This window comes from Megalopta genalis, chromosome 6, assembly GCF_051020955.1.
Source record: "Megalopta genalis isolate 19385.01 chromosome 6, iyMegGena1_principal, whole genome shotgun sequence".
Lineage (NCBI taxonomy): Eukaryota > Metazoa > Arthropoda > Insecta > Hymenoptera > Halictidae > Megalopta > Megalopta genalis.
The window spans coordinates 22,512,230-22,537,865 of record NC_135018.1 but is presented as its reverse complement, the minus strand read 5'-3'; the positions used below and the strand labels follow the sequence as shown (position 1 = coordinate 22,537,865).

Below are 25,636 nucleotides of genomic sequence, written 5' to 3'. Positions count from 1 at the left end.
ATCATTCTCCTTTGAGGCATATTTTTAAAATTTCAATTGGTCACAAATTGGTATTAACGTTAACGCCAAAGTTTATTTTATTATAACATCTATTTTGAGGAAATATTTTTCAATTAAAAGATGAGAACATATTCATTAAATACGAGATAAGTTATTCTACAAATTTCAAATGAAACCGCCTCATAGTTTATGAGACAGTTCCATCTTATTTTTAGCGTTCTAAACCGAGCTCCTCTCGTAAGTTAACGAATCAATTATTATTTCAAATATCCTCTTGCATATACAGTTAATATAGTTATTATATACAAAGATTAGATAAGCATATCTAATCTAAGAATAAAAGGATTCAAGATTTATGAAACTGTCCAAGAATGAAAAATAAGAAATTTTAACTGCTTTATATGTTTTAGGAGCCAACAAAGATGAACAAAACTGAAAACCCAATTTTTCTATCGGCCTCGGCTTAGCAGCTTACAAATTAAAAATTTAGCATATGTAATTTCAAGCAATGAACACACCTATTATTATTCGAAAACCTAGAATCTAAAGCAAAATCTATATTGTGCGATAGATTAGACCTCGATGCTATGCCTCTAGCTTTTACTGAATTTTACAGACGAGTAAAATCTAATTTATTGTCAATCAAAGAGAAGCGCCCAGAACTGGTGAACCGTAAACTGGTGTTGTGCTTCGCCAAGGTAACGCTAGACCACACACATGTTTGGTCACTCGACAAAGACATTTGTTATCACATCTATCATATTCACCAGACCTGGCATCATGTGATTATCATTTATTTCGTTCTCTACAAAACGCGTTAAATGGTAAAACCTTTACTGTTGGCAACGATGTCAAATTGTTGTTGAAACAGTCTTTTGCCGAAAAAGATAAGAAATCCTTTGATCATGGTATCATGAAGTTGCCTGAAAAATGGCAAAATGTAATCGAACAAAGTGGAAAATACATTATTGATTAAAGGTTTTATTTTCATGGAAAATTTGTCTTGCATTTATACGGAGAAAGAAAACGCAATGACTTCTTGGCCAACCTAATAGAATTTAATTTTTTGCGAATGATATAAATATATAAAATCTGCAGTTTATTTCTAAACTACACGACTAATTAAAAAATGTTCCGCTAATGTTAGCACTACGGTAAACTTTCTCCAATTGTTCCGTAGCTTGTAAATAAAAACGAACAATTCGGGAAGAAGAGATGCGATTATTCGAGCCTCGCGGTTCGTTTTTATAGTTATTGACAATCGGCAACTATAAAAGCGAGGAACGATTCTTCTCAAATTATCCATTTTTGTTTACACAAGTTCAGGGACAATTGGACAGAATTTATTCTATTCCTTCGACGATATGGCGCATATTGAAAGCATTATAGTATGCGCATTGATTTTACCGACATTGAACAATGGCGAATTCGCAACACAGACAGCTCGTAGCTATACGTGTGCACATGTCTTCGATGTTATCCGAGCTTTGTATTTACAGCCGATGTACTATGTACAGCTTGCAGCAAAGCACACACAATCTGTCTATACGCGCGTCTGCATACATACGTACGTGCCTACACAGCGTTGATTGCAGGCACACAAACGAAAACTGGAGTTGGATGCATACGCGACTGTACATAACCCGTACATAGGGATCTGCCTGGCATTGATATGTCGTTGAAAATTGACGAAACAATATTTTTTGATGCTGCGATTACAAATATACGTATGCATACAGATCCATTGTGGAGCTGTGTATACCCGATTGAATAATTACCAAGCTGCAATTTTGGATTTCACTTACCGATGTATAAAACAATGTTTTGAATATAAGCTATGGAATAACGAACGTACACTGCAGTATCGTAATACAAATTGGTGTTCCTGAACCTCGAAACTGCTGTTTCTCGATAAATATTGAACGGGGCTAAATGTTTTAAATGTTCCTCATTTTACTATGCGTGATTGGACTTCAGAGGATATTATCTCATATTATGAACATATGAAAAGAGTGAAATTAATACTGCAAATAGTGGAAAGGAAACGTATGCACTTCGAACGTTGTTAATGTCATTTTATTATGAATTTTCTTCAAATATAAATATACGAGGAATTGTGAATTATAACGGACAAATAAAAATAATCGCGATAAATGTGCATGATGCAGACAGTGAAGAAGAGTAGAAAATAAAACTATGTATACCGATGGATATCGTACACATTACCAAACTGTAGATCTTGACGGAAAATAAAAATTTATCTGCATCTGTTGTAATAAATAGAAATTGCTTAATATTTCTAATATCCCAAATTGCAGCTACTTATTTTTGTGATAAACGCATAAAATCCGAAATCTTTTTGTTACTTATGCTTTAGGTAAGATCGATCCGTAGCAATTTCACACATTTCTCTATAGTTCTAGCGACCGAAATGATAGATCTTTTTCATTCTATTAAAAACAAGTACGTACGAAAGTGATTTAACAAAATGTTCTAAGTATAGAGCAAGTATACACTGTGTGACGCTTAAAACAGACAACATGATCATGGATACTTCTGAATAGAACATTGGGAAATGATATTTACGAACTAAATTTCAAACATTAATAATAGTTGTCAAATTACAGCTTGTATATATATCCAACAATCATGCAAAAATTATACTGCAAAAATTTGCACACACAACTAAACCTACGAAAAATTGTCCTTTTTATGAATACCAATAATGTTATTTTAATATTATTTCGTCACAACTTGCAAAGTAAATGGCACATAACAAAATTTGTTGTTTATATGACAGATGGTGAATCTTTACGGACGGCAATGTACGCACGTAGATTTCGAAGTACAAGTTGAAGAGATTGCGAGCACAAACAAGATAATGAAAACAATAATATAAATTACTCAAATTAGTCGAGGCTCCTATCACTGTCATCGGTAGCAATCGGACATAAAATTGGCCGACACTTTAATCCGAATAATATTGAATTACCTAGTTCTGCCCGGATCCTAAAATGACTCATTTAATTTGTGATGCCGGCGTCGCGACGCCGGAGTGGCCCGGTTCTGTCAATCTTAGTGTCGCGTTTTAAATATACATGTCACGCGATTGCTGAGAATAAAATATGCAGGACAGATGAATATTAAGTCCTGTTGACAGATAAACTGCAGCGATATGCACGGATTTTTGTCCGATTGAATACGCTTCGCCGCGTAGATCATTAGTTTTTCTGCAGAAGCTTGTCAAATTCTCACTCTTTTCTTCCATTTATTCATTACAACTTAAATAAAATTACATATTTCAATCTTCATATTTCAATTATTTAATTTTACTTTTTCGCATTCATAGTTGCATACTGTGTGTATCTGATTTACGTTCGTGACAAGCATTAAGTTCGAATAGTTTTTAAACTATTAATTTTTATATAAAAATACTGCCATGCTGGTAGAATTGCCCATATACCATCCGGTAAGTTACAATTATATGTAAATAAATCAACGATAAGTACTATCTATTAAAATCATTTTTCTTAGCGTCCCCATCTTGCGATCTGCTCCCCTATGTAATTCTGAGGTCAATGGTACATTGACCCTCATAATTTATTTGCCAAAGCCCAAAAGCAATCATCAGTAGCCCTAACCTTACTCATGTTGTTAACTGACCCTTAGATTAGGATAATGTCGCATAAAATCTGCGCCTTCTAATATCGATTATAGAATTACACAGATTAGGTCATTCCAATGTTCAAATATTAGAATAACGCATATTTAGTTTCATTCTGTTATTACAAAGATTGAAATTATACGTCTAATTACCTCTAAAAAGATTTGAAACTCGCACCAATTTAATTTTCAATGTCGCTATGTTTTAGAAAATGTAAATTGAATAAATTTGATGTATTTACTCTGCTCAAGAAATTTCTTAAAACGAGGACTTCCACGAAGACTCATAGCCGAAATATAAATTACACTGTTAAATATGTGTAAGCGACCTAAAATACACATGATAATTTCTTTCTAATATTTCACATTTCAATTGTAATTCGAGTTTATTTATTTTGCCGAATGAGAAGATAGAAAACCTTCCCGGCAATATCAGTTAGCGACTTCACGAGCAATTAACATTTATGACGCCTAGTCTAGACGGATCGTCGGGATTAAATCGTGACGTTAGAAAATTTGACTAGCTTTCCATTTCTGATTTGGCTCATAAGTTCTCGACACCTATCGCTGCGAGTTCAATGACATTTCGGACAAGAAGTCGACGAACGTATTCAAACATAGAATTGCTTTATACAATACATTGCTCCGTCGTGTCGATTACATTTATCTACACATTTGCAATGATTTCATTAATATTCTGATCTCGAACTTTCAGGGACAACTGACCCTTATTTTAATGCATTACTATCAAATTGTGTAAAATTGGTATAGCTGTAGAAACTATTTTTAAAAGTTTAGTAAAAACTTAGTAGTAGATACCAAAATCACGTTAGGATGTAGATTACAATTTAATATATTTTGAAATATTGCAAGAAAATAAAGCTTTACCATTTTTAAAAATTTTGTATTATATATATGTATGTATGTAATAAAACATTTATAAATTACAAATTTTGTATTCAAATTACGCTACATTCCAGTATTTATAAGATTTTTGGACAAATAAAAGTGTTCTTCAACAGATTCAATTATAATTATTCGATTTATTTGTTGGTATATTTTGATGATATTAATTAGGTGATGTTTCAAAAAATAGAAAAGTAACTACGAACAAAAATTTCAATAGTGCTTTGAAACATGAATAGCAAATTATATAAAAGTATAGTATGAACTGAAACATTTTAAAATCGCAATGTTTTCGTTTTACAGAGTCGTATATTGGAAGATGCTTCCATTATGTGCAATTCCTGGTCTCCGAGGCATAACGTGAGTACAAACCAACACTATAAATTTTTTATTGTAGTCATGTTTGTAGCTGTAAACAGTAACACCAGATTAGTGAAATAAACACAAACGGTGTTGCGAATAATCAACATTATACATTCATGTATAAACAATCGTAAATTATCAAAGGATTTTCATTTCTATTATGAAAAATCAAATCAAGTAAGAAATTTATGAGTGGATACTCGGTAACTCATGAACTCCTTTGTGGTGGATATAAATATTTGAAATGTTACGACACGTAGAGTTGATCGAAATGTAATATATTTAATGTTGATTCATTGTGATTTCCATTTATTAAAATTATTCGTACAAAAAGGAAATTTTCTTGTAATTGTTTATCTCTTTTTGCTTGCAAAAATGTAAATCAGATATTTTTCTGTTCGCATTATACGGTAAACATTTGATCTTTCTCAATTTTTGTATAAATTTTTTCCTACCATATGATACAATAGAAATTACACTGTTTCTGGTTAATTACTTTTATCGGTCTGTGCATTCGTAATAAGCAAAAGATATGAAAATTATAGGAAATAGTATAAATAATCTATAGAGCATTATTAAAACAATAAAAGTAGGAACGAAAGCGTAAAAACTAGACGAACGAAGAGAATGGGAATAGTGCAGCGAACTCTGTTGCTTTATAGGAAATGTTCCATAATATTTATGGTTTACGAAGCCACGTAGTAATGGCGGCTTGGCTAACATAAACTCGCTAACTCGTGGTTACGATTATGGTTAGTAGTAAATTGATTATTAAGATGTACGATGAGGTGATGGGAGATAGTTTGTGTGCTATAAAAAGGGCCATGCGTCGCTTACAGTTTCCACAAATGCAGCAAACATTGCAACTGCTTTAAAACATACATAGTCGCTGTTCACAACTTTGTTGGTATTGTAACTAGACTACGATCGTTTATGCAATTTTTATGATTCATCCATAAATGGACGAGAATTCTAAATAAAAACTGTTTACAATGCGCTGCAAAAAATTTTGTCTATGCTGTCTTTACACCCTTCAATGTACTGTAAGTTATCAGTGCATAATTACCACAGTCTAATTATAAGAGAAATGTTCTAAATGTATGTATTACTGAAAATTATTTCTTTGTGAACACATAATCAAATTGGCAAAACAAAACAAAAATAAAGACATAGCATTCTTCAGTATTATTTAAACAAAGTACTATTTTTAAATACAATTGCTGCTCGACAAGAGTAAAACTCGAAGCTTTCGAGTTGGCGTTCTCAGTTATCGAGCGACCAATCAAGCGTACTAGGTGTCAGAGATTAAATTGTAGATTCACTATTTTGTTCTTACTAATCATTTGCAAGCAAATATGTCCCGAATTCACGAACCACTTATTACACGTCATTTCTTAAGTGTAATGCGTGTTTTCCGCGCTAAACAGTGATATTAGGTTCAATGTAATGGTTCCATAACACATTGTCAGAAATGACGAGAAGTTTATTTGATACGGTATAATTAACTAAATTAATTAAAAACGCTGTAGTGATTTCTCTGTAGAATCGTTAACTTAGCCGAACGTTTCAATGAAACGTTCACAGCATTTTGTGCGACGCTTAGTGTTGCATCTAGTTAATTAAATCGTTTCAAGTAAACTTCTTGTCATTCCTGACAATAATTCCAATTAATTCGATGAATATTGGAAACTAACCAACGCATCAACTTATTATTTTTTTCGCTGAAATACCAGCTCCCGGTGATAACGATGAAACCGATCGGTGCACGAGTCTGACCGCACATTACAAAACGTATTACTTTATTCGGCAATCTGATGGACGGCAATATTTCATATCGCAATCTCCACGCATTAAACGAACAATAATTCACGACACGACGCCGCGTTTCGCAATTCGCATCATTAATACACCGGTAATTGCGTTATCCAATGAACGGCATCAATTATTAGCGGAGAGTATCGAATGCGCCCGCGGCGACAAGTTACGCGGGCAGAACAGACGGCGCGCCGCGTCGCTAGAGAGTGGAGAGAGAGAAGGAGAGTGGGAGAGAGAGAGAGAGAGAGGGAGAGAGAAAGAGAGGGAGAGGGAGAGGGAGAGGGAGAGCTTCCAGCGGGAAAATATCGAGCGCGATATAAATTTGGAAAGGTTCTATATCGATGACGGTGACGCCGGGGTTCAGTCCCGTCTGTGTCACTACCAAAACGGAATTTGATCATAGTCGGCGAACGGCGGCGCGACGCCGCGCCGCGACGGCAATATAGGTACTCGTTACTCTAAACAGTAGGTACTCCGCCATGCAAGTGATAATTTGAACAGTCTGCTCACTTTCATGTCAGATGTCAGATTTTCTGGAAGAATTTATTAATTCATGTCGCAGACTACTTTGCGATGTAGGTTATCGGACGGAAATAACATAATTGTCCCAATTTGCGATATCCGCCGACCATCGCACCGGTTCGAGTACGAGCTGCATTTAGACTTAAATAACTGTCGTTTTTAATCGTCAACTTTTCTCGCGGACAGAGCGCGTTGCAATGCACACTTTGGAATCGTCATTCTTCTTTTATCTTGACGATCAGCGATCGGACGGCAGCGATTGTTGAAATAGTAACATTAGATTTCCGGTAAACAACGCTAACGAGAACTTTGGGTTTTGATAACCAGCAGGCGGACTATTTCACTTTCTTAATCAAAAGCGAAATTTTGTGATAGTTTGTTACAGTATCTGAATAATAAATAGAGTAACACTCTATGGAGTGTGGTTACATTTGCCTGGGGCTTTTAATATTCAGAGTCAATTCAAAAATGTCGAACGAAATTAGTGTGTTGAAGGCGTTCCGCTCTATTCAAACGTTATTTAAACATGTTGGAAGTGTTTATGATCTTATGAGATAATATGATCTTGTATTTAGAAGAGTATAGACAAAAAATACAGATCTCGCGGCTCGTTTTTATAGTTGTTGACAATCGACGTCTGTAAAAACGAGCCGCAGGACATGAATAATCGCGTCTTCTGTTCTCAAATTGTTCATTTTTGTTTACAAGCTAAGGGAGAATCGGGATGAATTTACTGTATAGAAAAATATCGGGCGAAAATGAAAATTAACTTATTGACAACCAAAGTGAAAAACTGTAGTTCGTGTTTGCTGAACATTATCGTGTTTGTAGTGATTATAATAGTCAGTCATAGGGGCTCCCTCGCAATGAAAATTATTTCGTATAATGGACAAATAAAACAGAATGAGTAAAACGAATAAGACAATCATTTCCCATTTGGTATTTGTACGCGACGTCCGTTCGTTACAGTTTGTCAAAATTTAATTCTGCGCATTCGCGTGAAGAATATTTTGATAAAACAACCATAAAGAGAAAAGCAGTTGTTTTATTGCATGATAAGGACATAAATGGCTGCGATAATGGTAATGCATTTTGCCAGTTGCAGATTTTAAAATGCAGTTCACCGTCAATCAAACGAACCCCTTCTGAATTCTCGATTGTTTTTATTTTAAGCCACGGGCTCATTTTCAATTGCCACTGCGGCATGGAAAACAGAACAGCAGGCATTATATAGTCATGAATGTGTGTTGTGTTCAAGTGCATCGGGTTGTGCTGCGTTCACCATAACATTCAGGTCTACCTGTTTTATTTATACAGTTTATTTCATTCTGACAACAGCGGTACCCTCTCTTTTCCCATTTTGGAACGATGTACGAAATGAAAATGTATTGTAATGCTTGAATAAAAGTCGATACAACCTTCTTAACAATTTGCAAAACGTTAACGAATCCGTAAAATATGTGCGTTAAGCAATTAATAAGAAATAGTTGCCACAAGTTCAATTAGCGTAGAATAATGAAATATGAGAAGAAATAATGTTACATTATATTTCTTTTAATAGAATTATTGAATGAAAAAGTACATCTTCGCGTAAACTCTGTTCTTAGTTATTGGTACAAATACTTTTCGTTTTGCATTGGATTGTTTGTAACAAATAATCCTTTGAAACTATGTAAACCAAATTATTATCGCTTTATTAACATCAAGGAACTTCATTGTTCCTTGTCTTATTAGTGTTCCGTTGGCTCGTCGAGTCTACGAGATCTTCTTAATTTATACCGTAATCGCTTCGAGCATGAGAGTTATTGCTCGAAATATAGTTAAATGGGGAACAAGTTAAATATAATGCTTCGTAAAACGCGCTACGTTACGAGCTTAATCATTCCCGTGTTCTCGCAAATCAACTCGAGCAGATAAATTACACGGACGGTTCGTAGGGTGCGATAATTCAATTGTAATTGGCTAATCTTTAACGTGCGGGTGTAGGAAGACGTATTTAACGGGTGGGTTTGCCGCAGGCAGCTCGGAAAAATGACTCTATTAACCACGGGGACGTACCGGATCGAGACCTGAAGGGAGACTCCGCAGAAACTTTGCTAAACAACTGCACGAGGTGCTAACTACATAGTTAACAAGAGTAATCTGTATCCGTTGCTCGGCGTTACCGTCGCTTTTCTCATTTCTGTCCCGCTCCTACCAGTCGATGTCTTGGGAGAACCTCTGCCGACATCCACAAATAGTGCCGTAAATTAGAAAGAACAACTAGAGTTTGTCATTCCAATTCTTCGAATGAAATGAAAACTGCTGCCACATCGTATTTGGTTTCGCTATTTATGCATATTTCGATAGATCTCAATCAGAATTAACATGCCCAGTTTATTTCACGCGAAACTGCTGTTTCCAATCGATTTGCAGTGTCCTTCACTTTCGCGATATTTTCAATGTTTCTGAAGATAAATCTTAATAAGAATTAGTGTTCTCAGTTTATTTCACGCGAAAACTGTCGTTTCTAATCTATTTACGGTGTTCTTACCGTATTTCTGAAATATTTTCAAGTTTTCTGGAAATTGGACATTTTTCTTGGATATTCATGCTTATTTCAATAAATATTAATGAGACCTAATGTTTCCAATCGACTTTACGCGAAAGCAGTCCGTAAAGATCTTTATCCAGCGTCTTTTAGCATTTTTCGCACGTTTATGTTTTAAACATTTTCGATGACTCATTCGTGATTAGGAGTCTGCAAATTTTATACGTCTCGTATAAGTATCACTTATTTTACTCGCTGCATAAATAGATGATCTTAATAAGCTACGAATCTTTATATGTGCCTGAAAGAGACGCGAATCATATTGACAACGTTCTCATTTTATTTTCTTCGCAAGGAATCGTTTAATCAGTACAGGTAAATTTTGTGATTTTAGCTTCTTTGCGATTAAGTATGAAAATAAGACTTTATACAAAGATCCTTATTAATGATCGTAATTGTTAATTGTAATAAGTTATGCTACTTTATCATATATGTTTTGTGTATGCATATGCATTTTTGTATTATTTTTATGTACTAATTCACATTACATATTAATCATGTATTAACAAAGTAACATTCTAAATATGTGATAATAAGTCGGTGAAGTGATTGTTATTGGCGGTGAAATGATTGGCGGTGAAGTAAGAGTTGCCTATGTTATTTCAGTTCTAATTAAATCTAATTAAATCCCTTTTTAAAAAATGATTCTAGTTCTCACCATTTTCGCATGCATAACTAGTCCAATTAGCATTGGTTCATAAATATCAAACGGATACAAGAATCATAAAGTTGGAAACAACAAGTCATCAGCATAACATGCGGCAAGGGAATTTATGGCCATCAGAATGACCAACAATAAACGGCTAATATGACATTAATAGTTTTATAATATTCATAGTTTTATAATATTAATGGTTTCAAAACGCGCGTTCAGTAAAACCGCCAACTAGCAAATTCGTCCGCAATCCGAGTAGCGAAATTCTGGCGTAGACGAAATGAAAAAAACGTTCGTAGGATAATTAACATTATCAATGCGCATATTGTTAGTTTTAATGCTTGCCAGCGTGATCTTATACAAACGTAATCTAATCGTTCAAACGTAATCTACTATAATAATATGATATACTTATAGTAAAAATCTTGGAAATGAAGCAAAACGTTTATTTTCGCTAGATATTTCACTAATATTTGCAATTCGTAAGTGTCCAGATACTCTTGGTCGGTAGAGTACACATGGAGCTTCTATAGCTAGAACTACTGCCCTCAACGCAAGTCCTTCCCCCTCGTTTCAAGAGAAAAGGTAATCTAGAATTTATCGTCCTATTAACACTTTGCTTAAGTGCAGTATTTGTTTCTCTTAGCGGCACTGTTTGTCACGCAGTGAATGGGATCGTTTTTACTATGTGACTACACGTTGTCGACGTACAGTGATTCGATTATACTTGAAACTTGGTGGACAAAATAATTCTTTTTGCGATAATAGGCTTATATGAATATGTTACGAATAGAATTAAAATTTGATTGCCATTACAATTTGTTATTTTAAAAAAACATTCTATGATGTAAAACTGATTAATGACATAATGACTGATGACAAAAAAATATTTGTATTATATTTAATTATAGCTTAATTGGGATTGATTTGCAGAAAATGTTGGATAAGTTAAATTCTAATAATTTTTGGGGCATATATTTGGACCTATCTGGCAGGTGCGTTTCATATAGAAAGACATACAATTTCGTCAATTACATCATTCCTTTTTCTGCACCTATGTTCAGTTATATTCTACAGAGAATCTGAAAGGTATTTTTACATTATGCTTTTGTTAGACAACTATACTGAATTATTTATCAAGACATGATTTATGATATCGTAGGTACAGGTTGCAAGAAAAGTATCAAAAAAGTCATTTGACTGAGGTAATAATTTATTCAGGATTATGGCGTCATCATGAAGGGTGATGTTCGCCCTCAAGTTCGTACACGATATTTCAAATACAAGGTATTAAGTCATTAACTATGAAATTCATAATTAGTTAGATTTTATAGTAAAATTACAGAGTAAAGTATGCATTTCATACTTAATGACCTAATACATGTTTTATTTTTGCAGACTGCAACTGTTTCTCTTCCATTCTTATTATCAGTATCAGTCTTTAGATAGAATTTTGACAAAAGAAACCACTTTGTGAGCCAATATAGTGTTTTAGTATTTTGAAAATAGTCTAACACATGTTAGTAATTTGTAACACTCAAAAACTCATAGCGAGAAATTGTTTTCACGTTTAACAGTTTTGTTATAAAATTACAATATTGCAACGATAATTTTGCATATATACGTAATGACCGGACTGCCTATTTTATGATAAAAAATAAGTAGGTTAAATAGAAAATTGTGAAATCAATTCGAATGTATGGATGTTATTATAATATTTTTAACTTAAAAGTTACTAAAAGATGAATAACATCTTCTCCGACTTTCTATTTATTTTTTACGACTAACTTGAGTAGCTTTTATATTCCATAAATATTTGCAGTCCGATAATGACAATGTATAAGTCTCCAACTTTAACACGCGTGTTCAAAATGTTAAAGAAAATAAAAAGAATGCAACAATTAATTAAATTACACGTCAAATACAAACGACGCCTGACAACAATATTTCGACGAAATCGTATGTACATATGTCAAATGCATAAAAATAACAATACTGAACCTTTCATCGTCGTAAATGAACTTTTCGGAAACTGTCTTGCATGTTCTGCGAACCACGTGGGGAACGGATTATTAGATTGTAAAATGAAAGGGAAATATACTGGTAAACGGCGTCTTCTCTGCAGAAACGGGGGATGGTGGTGCACAAAGGAACTTCGAAATTAGAAAGAGTGGCGGTAGTTCAGCAACCTACAGACAGTGAGTAGGTACACGTACTCTACGGAGACCAAAGGAGTTCATAAATAATCGAAGCATTGATGTACGACGGTGGTTTTCGCATGCAATATTGATCCATGCGAACATCACAGTTGATAATGAAATAAGTGGATAGCGAATCCCTTTCAGTCTTGTCTAACATAGCAGAACTATTCATACGGTAAACAACTGAGAATTTTCTAACTTTAACAAAACTTTTTCGTTCCATCACTTTTCAATTTCGCTGATCTATTTGCCATGCTGCTACTGTTTCCGGCAAACTAATATCATTTGTGTATGCGCTATTAATCTATAAATAATATAGCGTATTGATTACGCCATCAATAAACATTGAAATAGCATTAAACTCGTTTCTATGTCACATACAGTGCTACTTCTTAATATTTTGTGAGTGCTTTATTGCTGTTTTATATAAGAGAAAAATTATCTTGAACAAAAATATTATCATATATAAGTTAATTAAGGCCGGTAATGAACAGAAGGCATAACAATTGCTCACTCCACAGTAACCGGCTCAGTTCTGATAGTCCGGATATGTATAATATATACCAATCAAATGAAAATAAAACACAACGTAGAGTAGGTATTTCACAAAAATGAGGAATTCAAATTTGCATTGTAAAAGTTTCTCATCGAGTACATAAAAAAGTGTTGAAGTACAATACTCCATTATCCATTAGTCAATAAAGTACAATTCGATGAGACGAATTGTTTGTAACAGACCCATACAAGTTTGATGAAGATCCGTGACACAGAAAGTCACAATCGAACTGCTTTGACAATCAATCAATTTCGATTGTTATTTCATAAAACAGAAATGACATCGGACGTAGATCAAATTGTTGCCCGAAATTATAGCTGCAAACTTCGTTAAAGAAAATTCATTAGTTAACGTTAACAGTAGATATCCAATGTAATCAAAATAAGATTCTTTATTAACTTCCATGTTAATGGCACTACAAAATTGCAGAATTATTTACCATCATATTTTACCATATTTAATTTCTTTGATGACAAATTTTGTTTTATAAGGTATCCTTTTGTATACTATATTAATGCAACTATGTCAATTTATACTCGTTTCAGGTTATTGATTCTTGCGCGACAGCGAACTGTTGTTGATTCTTAATCGATTAATTGAGTTTTCTATTATTGAAACTTGACGTACACATGAAAAATTTACGACGATAAATACATGTAATTGTTTGGATTCAATTTGCGAATTACTCAACTAATTTTCTAATAGAATCAATTTCCTTAGTAACTATTCACTAGCATTCACTGGTGATTAATATAATTGGATTTCGCGCGTCATTTATTTTTTTGTCTCACTCTTGTTTTTCTCCCTTTTTGTTTGCTTTTCTTCCTATTACATGACACATATTAATGTGCTATAATCTTATTATACGTAATGATAAAAAGTTCTTTGTGCAAATAAGTGAGGCGAAGGATAATAAATTCATTGTTGTTAACGATTTCCAAGTAATTTAGGTGGTAAATCTTGATGGACCACACTATACATATATTAATTCGTAACAGGAAATCTGATCCGTAACAGGAAGTCTAGCATTATTATTAGAACCGATTTCAAAATAGTTACACAAACTTCATAGAATTGATACCACTATTGATATTATAATAAATAGCACCGATATTCCAACCGATATTCAGTACCTATTTTGAAAAGGAAGAAGATCGTTGTAGACTAAATGAAGAATATATAATGAAGAATAAACAAATAATAGGAAATTTTAAGAAGGACAATCATGCCATAATCATTAAAACCAATGGCTGTTTCAATGCTTATAGAAAAATATGATACACGCTACCTCGAAGATGCAAAAAGTATTTTAGTTAAAATTCCCAGATAAAAGTGCGATTCTTTTTTCAAAATTCAAATTCTCAAAAACTAAAAGAGATGCAGAAAAATATTTTCTTTCAGATTCGTGTTCACGTGGTTATAGAAGCAAAAAATATTAAAACTGATTGAACAGAATAATTTGAATACACAAAATTGATAAAGTTGATCGTCATAATGTTTTTAACACAGAGTTAATTGAATTAACTGCAAAAAGGATTTTTATGAAAGCGACAATACGCTTCTATCAAATTCAGAGCGAAAAACATCAGTACGCGATATTGATTGCCCTAGTCTTCAGATGTAAATCCGATAAGAGATCGTTTATTATAGAACATACAGTTTGAGAGAAATGTCATTATACTGATGTCTGTTTCATAATCTGAAGAAGTTAGTCGTTAGCATACCGGGATGTTACCAAGCTAATGAAAGAGATCAAGCATTTCACTGAATGAAAACATATTAATTTTCTAGATACGCTTTCGAATAAAGTGTGAAGAATTAATTTTTATAATGATGTCGATATCATAATCTGTGATCATTTGTATAACAACGATTGCTTGATAAATTCATAATTTTTCAGTTAGATAAAAATGAATATTTAGACAGGGTGAATATCTTCTTGAACAAAATAAATTAGTTTCTTATAGAATATATAATCAATTAAATAATATAATATAATAAATTAAAACCATTGTATTTACTCGAATAAAAAGTCAATGTATCTTCTAATATTTCTACTAATAAAATTCGTTACAAATACATTTGTTCGTCAAATGAGTGCATAAAATATAATTTTAATGTCGAATTTATAACAGTAAAGATACATTATGGTCTAGAATACATATGTAATGTATAAATATGCATTACCAAATTTTTGCTATGGGTCTAATTTAACTCCACGATAAGACGTTTCCAAATTGAAATTAATTCACCAAGAAATTTGTTACGGTGGAAAGTTCTAACGTAGCGCATTAAAATCGATACAATTTTCTTGAAATAATACGATAGTAGTCCTCGCATGGCAGACAAACCTTGCAATACGCCGCGAGTAACAGATGCAGGTGACGCAAAATATCCCATATAATATCGATTGCCACGCTATACAAGCGTATCTAGACAAGGCGAAGCCATGAATTCGATTCGCAACTGTTATTAATATGTCGCCGGAAAAATGATTGTATTACTCCTTCACCCACGATTGTTCGTCATTTATCATTGTTTCCATGAAATTACGTGATTCACTGCTGCCATTTTAATTGTAATGTGCTACCAGTGACATGACTATATGACATTATAATTATAGATTCTTCACAATAAAATGACAGCACATTGATATGATTGACACTAATAATGTTGAACCACAAGATGAACAAACATGGAACATATAATACCAGACGTATTAATTCATAAGGTCATTCTCAAATAGTATGCACAATTTTGATGAAATTACGAATATCCAACTTGCTTTGATCAAGATAATTATATTGTCGCACTGAATATTTGTTATTATAAATTCTACAATATTAACAATGTAGAAATTGTGAGTGATGATTAGACTATGGATCTTTATGCATTTATGACATTTTTAAAATACAATATAACGTGTATATGAATCAAATAATACTACCATTACTTTATTTTGACTACAGCGTCTCTTTCAATTAATTAATGAAGTGATTCCCTTGTTTCTGTTTTCATAAAATTTAGTGTAAAAAAGAGTATTCGCAGTTTAGGGATAATTAACTAACTAAGGCACACTGTGGCGAAAGGTCATTCGCATCGTGCGGCAGAATATTTGCAGGATGACAATTTGTGCCAACTAACTAACTAATTTTCGCTTCCTGTTTGAATTTGAAATTCAAGAAACCAAAGAAACATTGGAATAACAGTTATTTGGTCGATTGCTGTGCGATATGTAATAATGCCTCCAATATTAATTCAAATTAGTAAAATAGTAAACATTCTGAATTAAGAAAAATTTACGGGGTGTGTACATTGCACGTAAATCATAATTATTTAACTAATAATAATTTAATACTGTACATCGTTTTTGAAGCGTAAGCATGAGCGGCCAACGTTATTGTCAACACAAATTACTCATTGCAACTGCAAGTATCATAAATTACCGTTGTTGGATTTGAATTCTGTTGAACATTAATGGAAGGTACTTTAAAGGAATTGTAAAATGCAAATGATATTTCTTGAAGTGAAATATCAAGAAAAATGTCAATTAAATACATTTTGTTTAACATATTCCTTACCATGAAGCATTCACCACTTATATTTTTCACAAGAAGAATCATTTAATTCATTTAAACTTCTCTATGAAGATTTATTTCTTTTAGTATATTGTAAAGAAGATATAAAATTCACTAAAATATTGTAACTGCAAGAATTATCAACGAGGCAATCAATGCTAGTGCACATATTAATAACCAAATAAAATGATATTATTACTGAAAATTTTATTAAACATTTCATTTAAATATAAAGAAAATAGATTGAATTATGTGCTGGTTAAATTATTGCCAATGAAACTTATTTTCGTTCCGACAGACGACGTCATGAATAATTGTGAGTCTACATCTAAGTTGATAAAGAGGGCGGTTCACCACACCCCTTCGCTTGTCCAGGTTTAGCAGCACTTCGACCCGAAAATATCCTGTCCAGCCACCGTTAGGATATTTGATAACCAAACGAATTTGATTAGTGAATCCCATAGGTCACATGTAGTCGCTTTTGATGTATCCTTAGTTGAGCAAATCATGACGAAATATGTATAAGTTTCAATTCAAGTGCGTTGAACTTAAGAAAGAGAATTTTATAAAATTTATTGGAAATAAAGTCATAGTTATTTAAGATCAGATTTAGTTCCTTTTAAAACAATTAACAAGTTTCAGTCGTTACCTTAATAATATGTAATGTAAGAACAACAAATTTCGTAGTACTGTTAGTTGAAACGAAACCTTCGTGTGATTCAAAGTCTGCGAAAAGCTAAATCCAAGTTCCAGTGTCAAAACTATTTTTAGTATATCGATCGGACGGCCATGTTGAGTCCGTAGAGTGACCTCTGACCGGATACATTTATACATATAAACGAACCACGTACTTGTATTAAACGAAGAATTTGCATAAGAACATTCGGTATACTAACCGCAATCATTATATCGCAAAACTGAATGTTTTGCAAAATTCAAGAATTATTTTTGAGATTTGTTTTTTACAGATTTAATTACAATTAAACATCATTTTATAAAATATTCTAATCAACGAAACTCAATGAAAACGTGAAGCAGCATTAAATTAGAACAATTCGTAGAGTATAAACCATAGCTGAGTTTAGAAACAAGTAGACAATATTTAGAGGAAAAATATTTGTAAAAATATTTCGAACAGTTACGAAGTATGGACTATACATAAGAAACAAAATTTCGAAAAGATGAAATATTCATACTTTCATAATCCAACTTATTTGATAAAATATTGTGTCTTGTATCTCAAAAATTAAAACGTTCCATGGCTGTAAGAACAAATATGCAGAAAGATTTTATTCAATAATGGAGTATATTGTTCAAAATTTCATCGCTTGTCCCCATTTTCAAAGACACAGATACAATCCACTGATTTTAAAGCAAAATCAATCCAGCCGAAGCTATAGAAACATTTAGAAATAATAGCTATTCACAAATATGATTTTTGAAAACTAAGTGTAATATTACATTTTTAAGTATACACTCATGATTTTAAATAAAAGTAATTACTTAGTTTTTAGTATTTGAAGAACTTTGTATCCATCAGTGGTGTTCATGTTGGCTCGATTTTAAAACCAAAATCATAAAGCTGTCACAAAATTAATCATTACCAGAGGTCTGTAAATGTTATATTTATTTAGATGATATACTCAATTGTAACTAAGAGTAATACTTAAAACTATAATGCATTTGTTGGACAAAAAAATAATCCAACGTGACAGTAATTTGATGATCCTGAGAAGATTGTGATATTTTGTAGTGCATTTTAATTAATTATAAAATAAAAACTTGAACAAGTCTGAACACAGTTTAATCTATTTTTTTTTTAGTGTAGTAAAACTATTCACGAAGAAAATTGAATTTTATTTAATTTCAACTTCTTTAAGTTTGCCTGTGGGACTGTAAATTTGCATAAACTTCCTTCATTATTAGAAATTACATCAACGAAGGGAGGAAGTAATACCTCATTCCGAGCTCTTTCCGAGTACAACAAGCTCGAACTTAATTCCAGATAGCTTGAAAAGTTTGAAGTATATTATGCGATACGTTTTCAAAATTATAGTATAAAGACTTTCTTCAGTAAATAAATGTTCTATCAAAAGTACTCTGCTACAATGAGAAAACTACACACAATTATAGTTGCATTCGACGAATTTTCTAGGATCGCTAAAAAAAAAACGAAAAATGGAAAAACATTGGAAACTCCTCGATATCCTCTATTTCATGAATAGAGTGCGTATCTTTATGCAAATTCACATTTTCAAACGTCATTTTACGAAAATTAGAATTAAAGAGAAGTTTCCTTGCCAACTAAAAGATTACTCGTTGTAAGAATAAAATGGAAATGCAATTAGATCTTGTTAATTTATACGTTTTGTTGCAATTTAAAAACCTGCGCATGCCATAGATGCATAAAGATCTGCAGTCTATTTATCAAACAAAAATTGTTGATCCTGGAAGTACCATGATTACCAGCAGTCTGACTATGTCTCTCGAGAAACATCCGAGTGCAAAGGGTTAATTTCGATGCACTGATGCGCATAAAATAGAATAAGCCACCTTTTTTTCTCCACTTGTCAATCCTTTTCATCCTAAATCAAAAACTAGACAGATTGCAAGGTATGAAGGACATTACAAGATTTGTCCGATGGGATTTAGATTCGTTTAAACAGACTTTCTTCGAGGCTTCCTCGTGTTACGAGGAACAGCTTGAACCTGACTCATGATCCATGATTCTTCAATCAGTGTCACGCGTCGCTTTTAACGTTTCAGGGTGACTTATTCGGGGGCTTGAACAGCGGTCTACAAGACGGCTTACTTTCGAGGGCGGAGGCTTTGGCTGCGGATTTAGGAAAACACAACGCAGGCACCCCAATGCCTCTGAAGCATGATCCCGTCTCCGTCTACCACCATGGAGCCCATATGCCAACCCCCCATCCGAATAACCGGCCGCATCATCAGGTACATTCACACCTCTTTGTGAGTCCGCTTTTTTTGATATACATACTATACACATATGAATATTTTCTGCACAAACACGCGGTCACTATCATTCATCGATGAACAGTTGCTCTTTCTGGACAAAAACCGTTTCGGTAATTGCGCGAACTCGAATTTAATGGCCTTAAAATGTCGACGTCGAGATCTCGTATAATTTAATGTGTATCGTGCTTTGGTGTTAATTTTACTATTTAATGGCGTAAATGAAAGTATATGTGTCACCATGTACTGTTTCATGGTGCGGCTTAGATGTGATAAAGTTTTTATTAAGTTGTCATAGACGTACAGAAAAATGTTTTTACTACCACGTATTTTGTTGTTTGATGGATTTATACAGAATAAGCCGGAATTCGTAGTACAATCGAGAAGGAGGTGACGCTGCGTGAAAAAATAAGATAAAAAATTGATATAATATTTTATATCCGGGGCTCCGTTTTTTAAAAAATTGACTTTAGAATTTGTTCAACTTTGTAAAGGATTTAGTTGTCGCCTATTTGCTCGGTTGTACTACGAATTCCGGCCCACCCTGTATAATATGCATTCGTAATGCCGAAATGTGCGATTTATATAACGCGAGCAAACGTATATTACTATTATTAACGTTTGGGTACATATTTAATCCATATGTAACAGAAACGCCAAGAAATATTAGTGAACAAAATTTGGTTGTCGAGGATGTTCTGTAAAAATTCTATGTTCCATAGATCCACATATGCTTTATGGAAAAGTTGTAACAAAAATATGAAAGGTGAAGTTGCACATACACTTATGTTTGCATTTCAAACTTATGTTCTCCTTTATCAATGTATATTTATTGTAAATTGAATTGCATTGCAATTTTGTCCAATTTCTTCAAGAACTAGACAAAAATTGCATTTCTGCCTTCCACAGTTTTATTACAGCAATCAATAAAGTATTTATGGATGTTTCGTAAAGCTAATAGAGTACTGATGAAAAAAATATTTGTATAACATCGTATATTTAAACGAGAGCTAAGGCTTAAAATTACTCCGTACATTAATGACATATTTTAAAATCACGAGAATCGGGAAAATAGATCGTATTTAATACAATCTCCAGTATTTTTGATATCTTGAATAAATTATTCATTTTACATTTTTAATAGTCTTAGCCGAAATATATCGACAATATTTTTGTTCGATTTCACAAAAGAATTATCTTGTGACCTTTTCTTCATCTAGTACTCTGGACGAGATATTTCATGACCTTTTCTCCTTTGTCTGGTGTAAAATACATACATCTCGAGTTTTCGTCTTTTCTCTAGCGCGTTGAAATAGTAAGAAGATTCAAAGAATTTCAAAATGTCAGTGTATCATTTCTAATCTTAAAGCGATGTAAACAATTTTTATTTTGCATAAAAGTTCGCAATCTAATAATTAATAACGCTTAATTGTCCTGTAAAATTAAGATATTTATGGGCTGTTCGAAGAGAAGCGATATATGTGTAATTATTGTTACATATGATTATCTATCGAAGTCTTTTGCTTCAGACAGAGGTAAAGTGATACTTTCGTACACAATAATTATTAATTTATTTCTACTTTATCAATTTCTTGTCCAGAGTGCCAGAAGCTTATAACAAACGTTTCACACTAAACAATGGAAAAAAATTTGCCAATCATCATTACTGTTTAGAAACTTATTAAACAGTTCAATCATCATGTTATACGTTATAGAACCATAATAATTTGTATTGCTCATAAAAATGCAGTTCATGTTTACATTTGATAGTACTTTATCAGTAAGAGTACCTACAGAATTAATAAATGTCACTATCCCTATGCGATAGAAGAATACAATTCATTTTATATCGTATGAAATAACAATCATTACACAAAGGAATAATTTAAAATATTCACATATTTTATGTTTTTGCACTCAGTTTTTTACGATACTATTATTATATTATTTATGAAATAAAATGCAATGATTTGCATGTCTCAAGTCAATAATAGTTATGCATCACTTTATTTTTATTCATTACAGTAGATAGTATATTGTTGCTAACTTTAACGTATCATTGCACATTAAATTTACTAGTACCATATTTGAATTAATACCAGCGTTAGTGATTCATATTAATTTCACACTAATCATTACAGAGTATATTTTACACAATTATTACAAATTCTAATGTACACTCAATTGAAAGCTTCTTCTCTACAGTACATAACACAGTATTACAAAATATTTTGTTACGTCTTCAATATTTATTAATATTATACTAACCCTTTATCAGCAAAATTCATAATAATGTGATTAATAAAATACTGCAAATGGAATAAGAATAATATTAATGTCATTCCGTTTACATTGTGATAGATTATGGTGTGCGTAAATGGACACCGGACCATAATAATTTCATTAAAACTTAACAGTTACATCAACGGAAAAGCTTGTCAATGAAATAATTATTGTGATAAAGTACGTTTCCGAACCGCGCTAATGTCCCGCGAAATAAATGTAACGAATTGTATGTGAGTGGTTTTAAATAACTGAAAATAACTGATCATGCGATGCAATTAATTACATTTTTAATCACACTTTATTAACGTCGTTGACGGTGCGTACAGCAGTTTTCATTTTCGTGTCTAAATTATTAATATTTTCAATATGCTCGGGAACACGAGTAATTTCATATCTCAAACAAGAAAATTTAATGCCTGATTGCATCAATAATAAATCAATTTACCAGAGTATCCTTTGGTTTCGCATTTTAAAATTGTATGCAAAAAGTAAACGTTCAATGATCAAAACAAATCACTAAATCATTGGGATAGTCAAGTACTGCCGCGCCTTCACTTCGACCAGGAAGTAATAAATATTTGCTTAAAAATTAGTCACTGAATAATAATGAGCGAGGAATGTCGTGTCTGTGATCCAATTCAATTACAATTTGCTAGCTGTCGTTTGGGGGTTTTATGCTAATACAAGCAATCTGAGGTTCATGAGTGGAGGATAGTATAGCAGTAGGGTGAAATAACCAATGTGCAGCGACCCGGAATGATCTTTTCGAGCGAAGGGGCGTTGCTCATGCATTATCTCACCAGTGGGACAATTCGTAACATACTGGGCGGAACGCAATCAATTTTGACGGAGTTTTGTTTGTATTGTGCCAACCCTACTTACAAGATACTACCGAAATTGAATTGGAAGATCAGAAGTTAAGCAAACCTCTTCCTACGGATTTTTCTGGAAAGATACAATCTTAATACAGAATGAATAAACATTCGGTTCTTTGCAATATTTTTCAAACGTATCAATCGGCAATAACTCAAAATCAAAATAATAAAACACATTTGATGTGCAATAATATTCCAAAACGTTGAAAATAGAATTCTCTTCTCTTCATTCATTATGTCACCTAGTTAATTTTTCATTTCGTAATACTGAAAGTATTATGTTTGATTAATTTTTATCATTGAAATTTCTTTTCGATATTCTCCCTTTCATATTTATTAATTGGAACCTTGTTTTGCGGATATAATAAGGCACAGCAGGTAAAACTATAATAGTACAATAATCTATACTTGAGATTCGGTTCATATTTGTCTAAACTATTGCTAAAAATTCATGAACAAAACTCTTTTATAGGTTCCTACGTAAAAGATAAAGCTCTAATGCAAACGACTGCTTTTCCATTCATTTTACTTCTGTTCGTTCATTCACTCTATTGCTTTACTGCTTGCTAGCAAAACACCCTCACATACTCATCAAAAATAGTTGTATAAAAGATGTTAGTATAGTATCTCACCTATTTTTCTTTTTCGTTAAAATCAACATCATATCACTTTATATATGCAACAAATGTTACAATTTTAAAAGATTCGTGCTACAACATAAACGGAAATAGATCAAACGACAAAATGGTTGAATTGTTAGACTAAGGAACGTATGAGCTATACTGATATACATAATATGCAACAATATTACAAAGAAGGTAAAATAAAAATGCTTTCCTCCACGATAAAAAATATTGAAACACTGTAAATTAATGGAAGCACATACCGCAAGCCTTACTTAATATATCATTGTTAAAGTAAGACCGATTCTCGAGTGACACGAATCTTGAACCTCGAATTCTAAAGACACACGTGACTGAAAACGAGATCCAGTCCTTGTAGCAATTACTTTGTCAATCACTCGCATATAAATACTTTCTGAAACAATACAGGATCCCGGTTCTCACAAAAATGACAATTTCAATATTCTCTCTCCAGGTCTTGATTACTTATTGATTCATGTATACGATTAATTGTCTCGCGTTCAAACGGATCAACGATGGCCCAAATGTATTTATAAAAAATCCAACAAGTTCATCGGAGAAATCGGATGAGGCTCGATAAAAAAAAAGTTGGTCAACTGTAGATGCCGAGTATATCTGTTCGCCATCAAGTGGACACGTATGGATCGCAGTTCTGGCTTCCCGCAGTGCGGTGGCCGGAGCACCCTCTTCTCGCTTACAGCTAGCCATCTCGCTCTCTTCAAGCCGATCTACACACCCGTACAGATGGTCAAACAGCAAGTGTCCCATAAAGTCTGTTTTTATACGCGAGGCTGACGAATTCAATAACGGCGATGTCCTACGGGTTCGCCTAACGCGCAACGTATTACGTTCACGGACGCATGTAACGAGTTTTGTATCATTGGCACAAGTGGCGGGAGCAAACGCGAGAGAAACGGAGAGGAATCGTTGCTGCGCGAAAGAGAAACAACGATAGCAGGAGAGAGAAAGAGAGAGAGAGAGAGAAAGAGAGGAGAGAGAACGAGGGAGAAATTCGACTAACCCTACCGTCGTGTCAGCATAATGATGAAATATTGCGGAGGTCTCTGGGGCCCTACCGTGTACCCTCTACCCCCGAGCTAGTCCCTCGTTCGCTCTATATTTGCCACCATCCTGTTTCAACCCTGTTCCTTCTTCCTCCTTCGTACAGCTTGCCACCACCCACAGCCCTCAGTATTTCTGATATAACTATACTATTTCGTAGCACCCTCCAGACTGAAACCGTGCCATCCAGTTAGCTCGCTGTGCTGCACATTCCCGTGAGAATAAATGTTGCGTACATCAACGTCTCCGTACACACACGTGTCTCACTCTGTTCACGGACAGCAAACGTTCCGTAAGTGCACGTTCGCACAGGAATTAGGAGAAGCCGGCAATTCTTTTAGCAAATTACACGCGGAACCACAGCTCAGTCGGAATCTGGAGGACTTCGCGAATGTTTTTAAAGCGCTGATATTTGTTGTGAATGGAAAGACGATTAATTACACTGGGACAAATCGGCTTGAACATTCGGTTTTGAAGGAAGCGTGCAAGACAAAATTATGCTGTGTCAGAATATGTCGCTGTGATAAGTAGAATTTAATTTTTCTGGCGAGCGAAAAGTATGCGGTTTAAGTATCGACTTAAACATAATAATTGATGAACTTTGAGCAAATTCTTCAGCATGTTCTCTATGTGAAAGCGAAATGAATGTACGGTTTGATCGTTGTTTTTTCTGATTCATAATACTATGCAAGATTGTTTTGGGCAGAGAAATGATGATTTATATTCATTTAGGTAAAATAATAATATCCATGGATAAATTCGATTGAAACACATTTTATTAGTGAAAGATCATAGAGAAAATAATTATAATAAAACAGCAGCTTGGAGTTCATGAAGGAAACTAAGATACGCGTGACTACGTAAAGATCACGAAAATTAATTTGCAAAATCATGGAAATTAAGAATTGAGAAAAACTGTACAATTAAAATTATGAAAAATTATA

At 33.2% G+C, this 25,636-nt stretch overlaps 1 protein-coding gene across 2 annotated transcripts in view; it reads left to right on the top strand.

The window, feature by feature from the left end:
* acj6 (abnormal chemosensory protein 6) overlaps positions 1-25,636 on the top strand; it is a 76,771-nt gene that overhangs the window by 38,181 nt on the left and 12,954 nt on the right. Inside the window, exons 2-3 of one of the 2 annotated variants that reach the window (XM_076523362.1) lie at positions 4,873-4,929; positions 19,616-19,804. In XM_076523362.1, the coding sequence (XP_076379477.1) occupies positions 4,873-4,929; positions 19,616-19,804 (246 nt within the window). Of the gene's footprint in view, positions 1-4,872; positions 4,930-19,615; positions 19,823-25,636 lie in introns of both variants that reach the window. The other variant, XM_076523361.1, reaches the window with a different exon arrangement.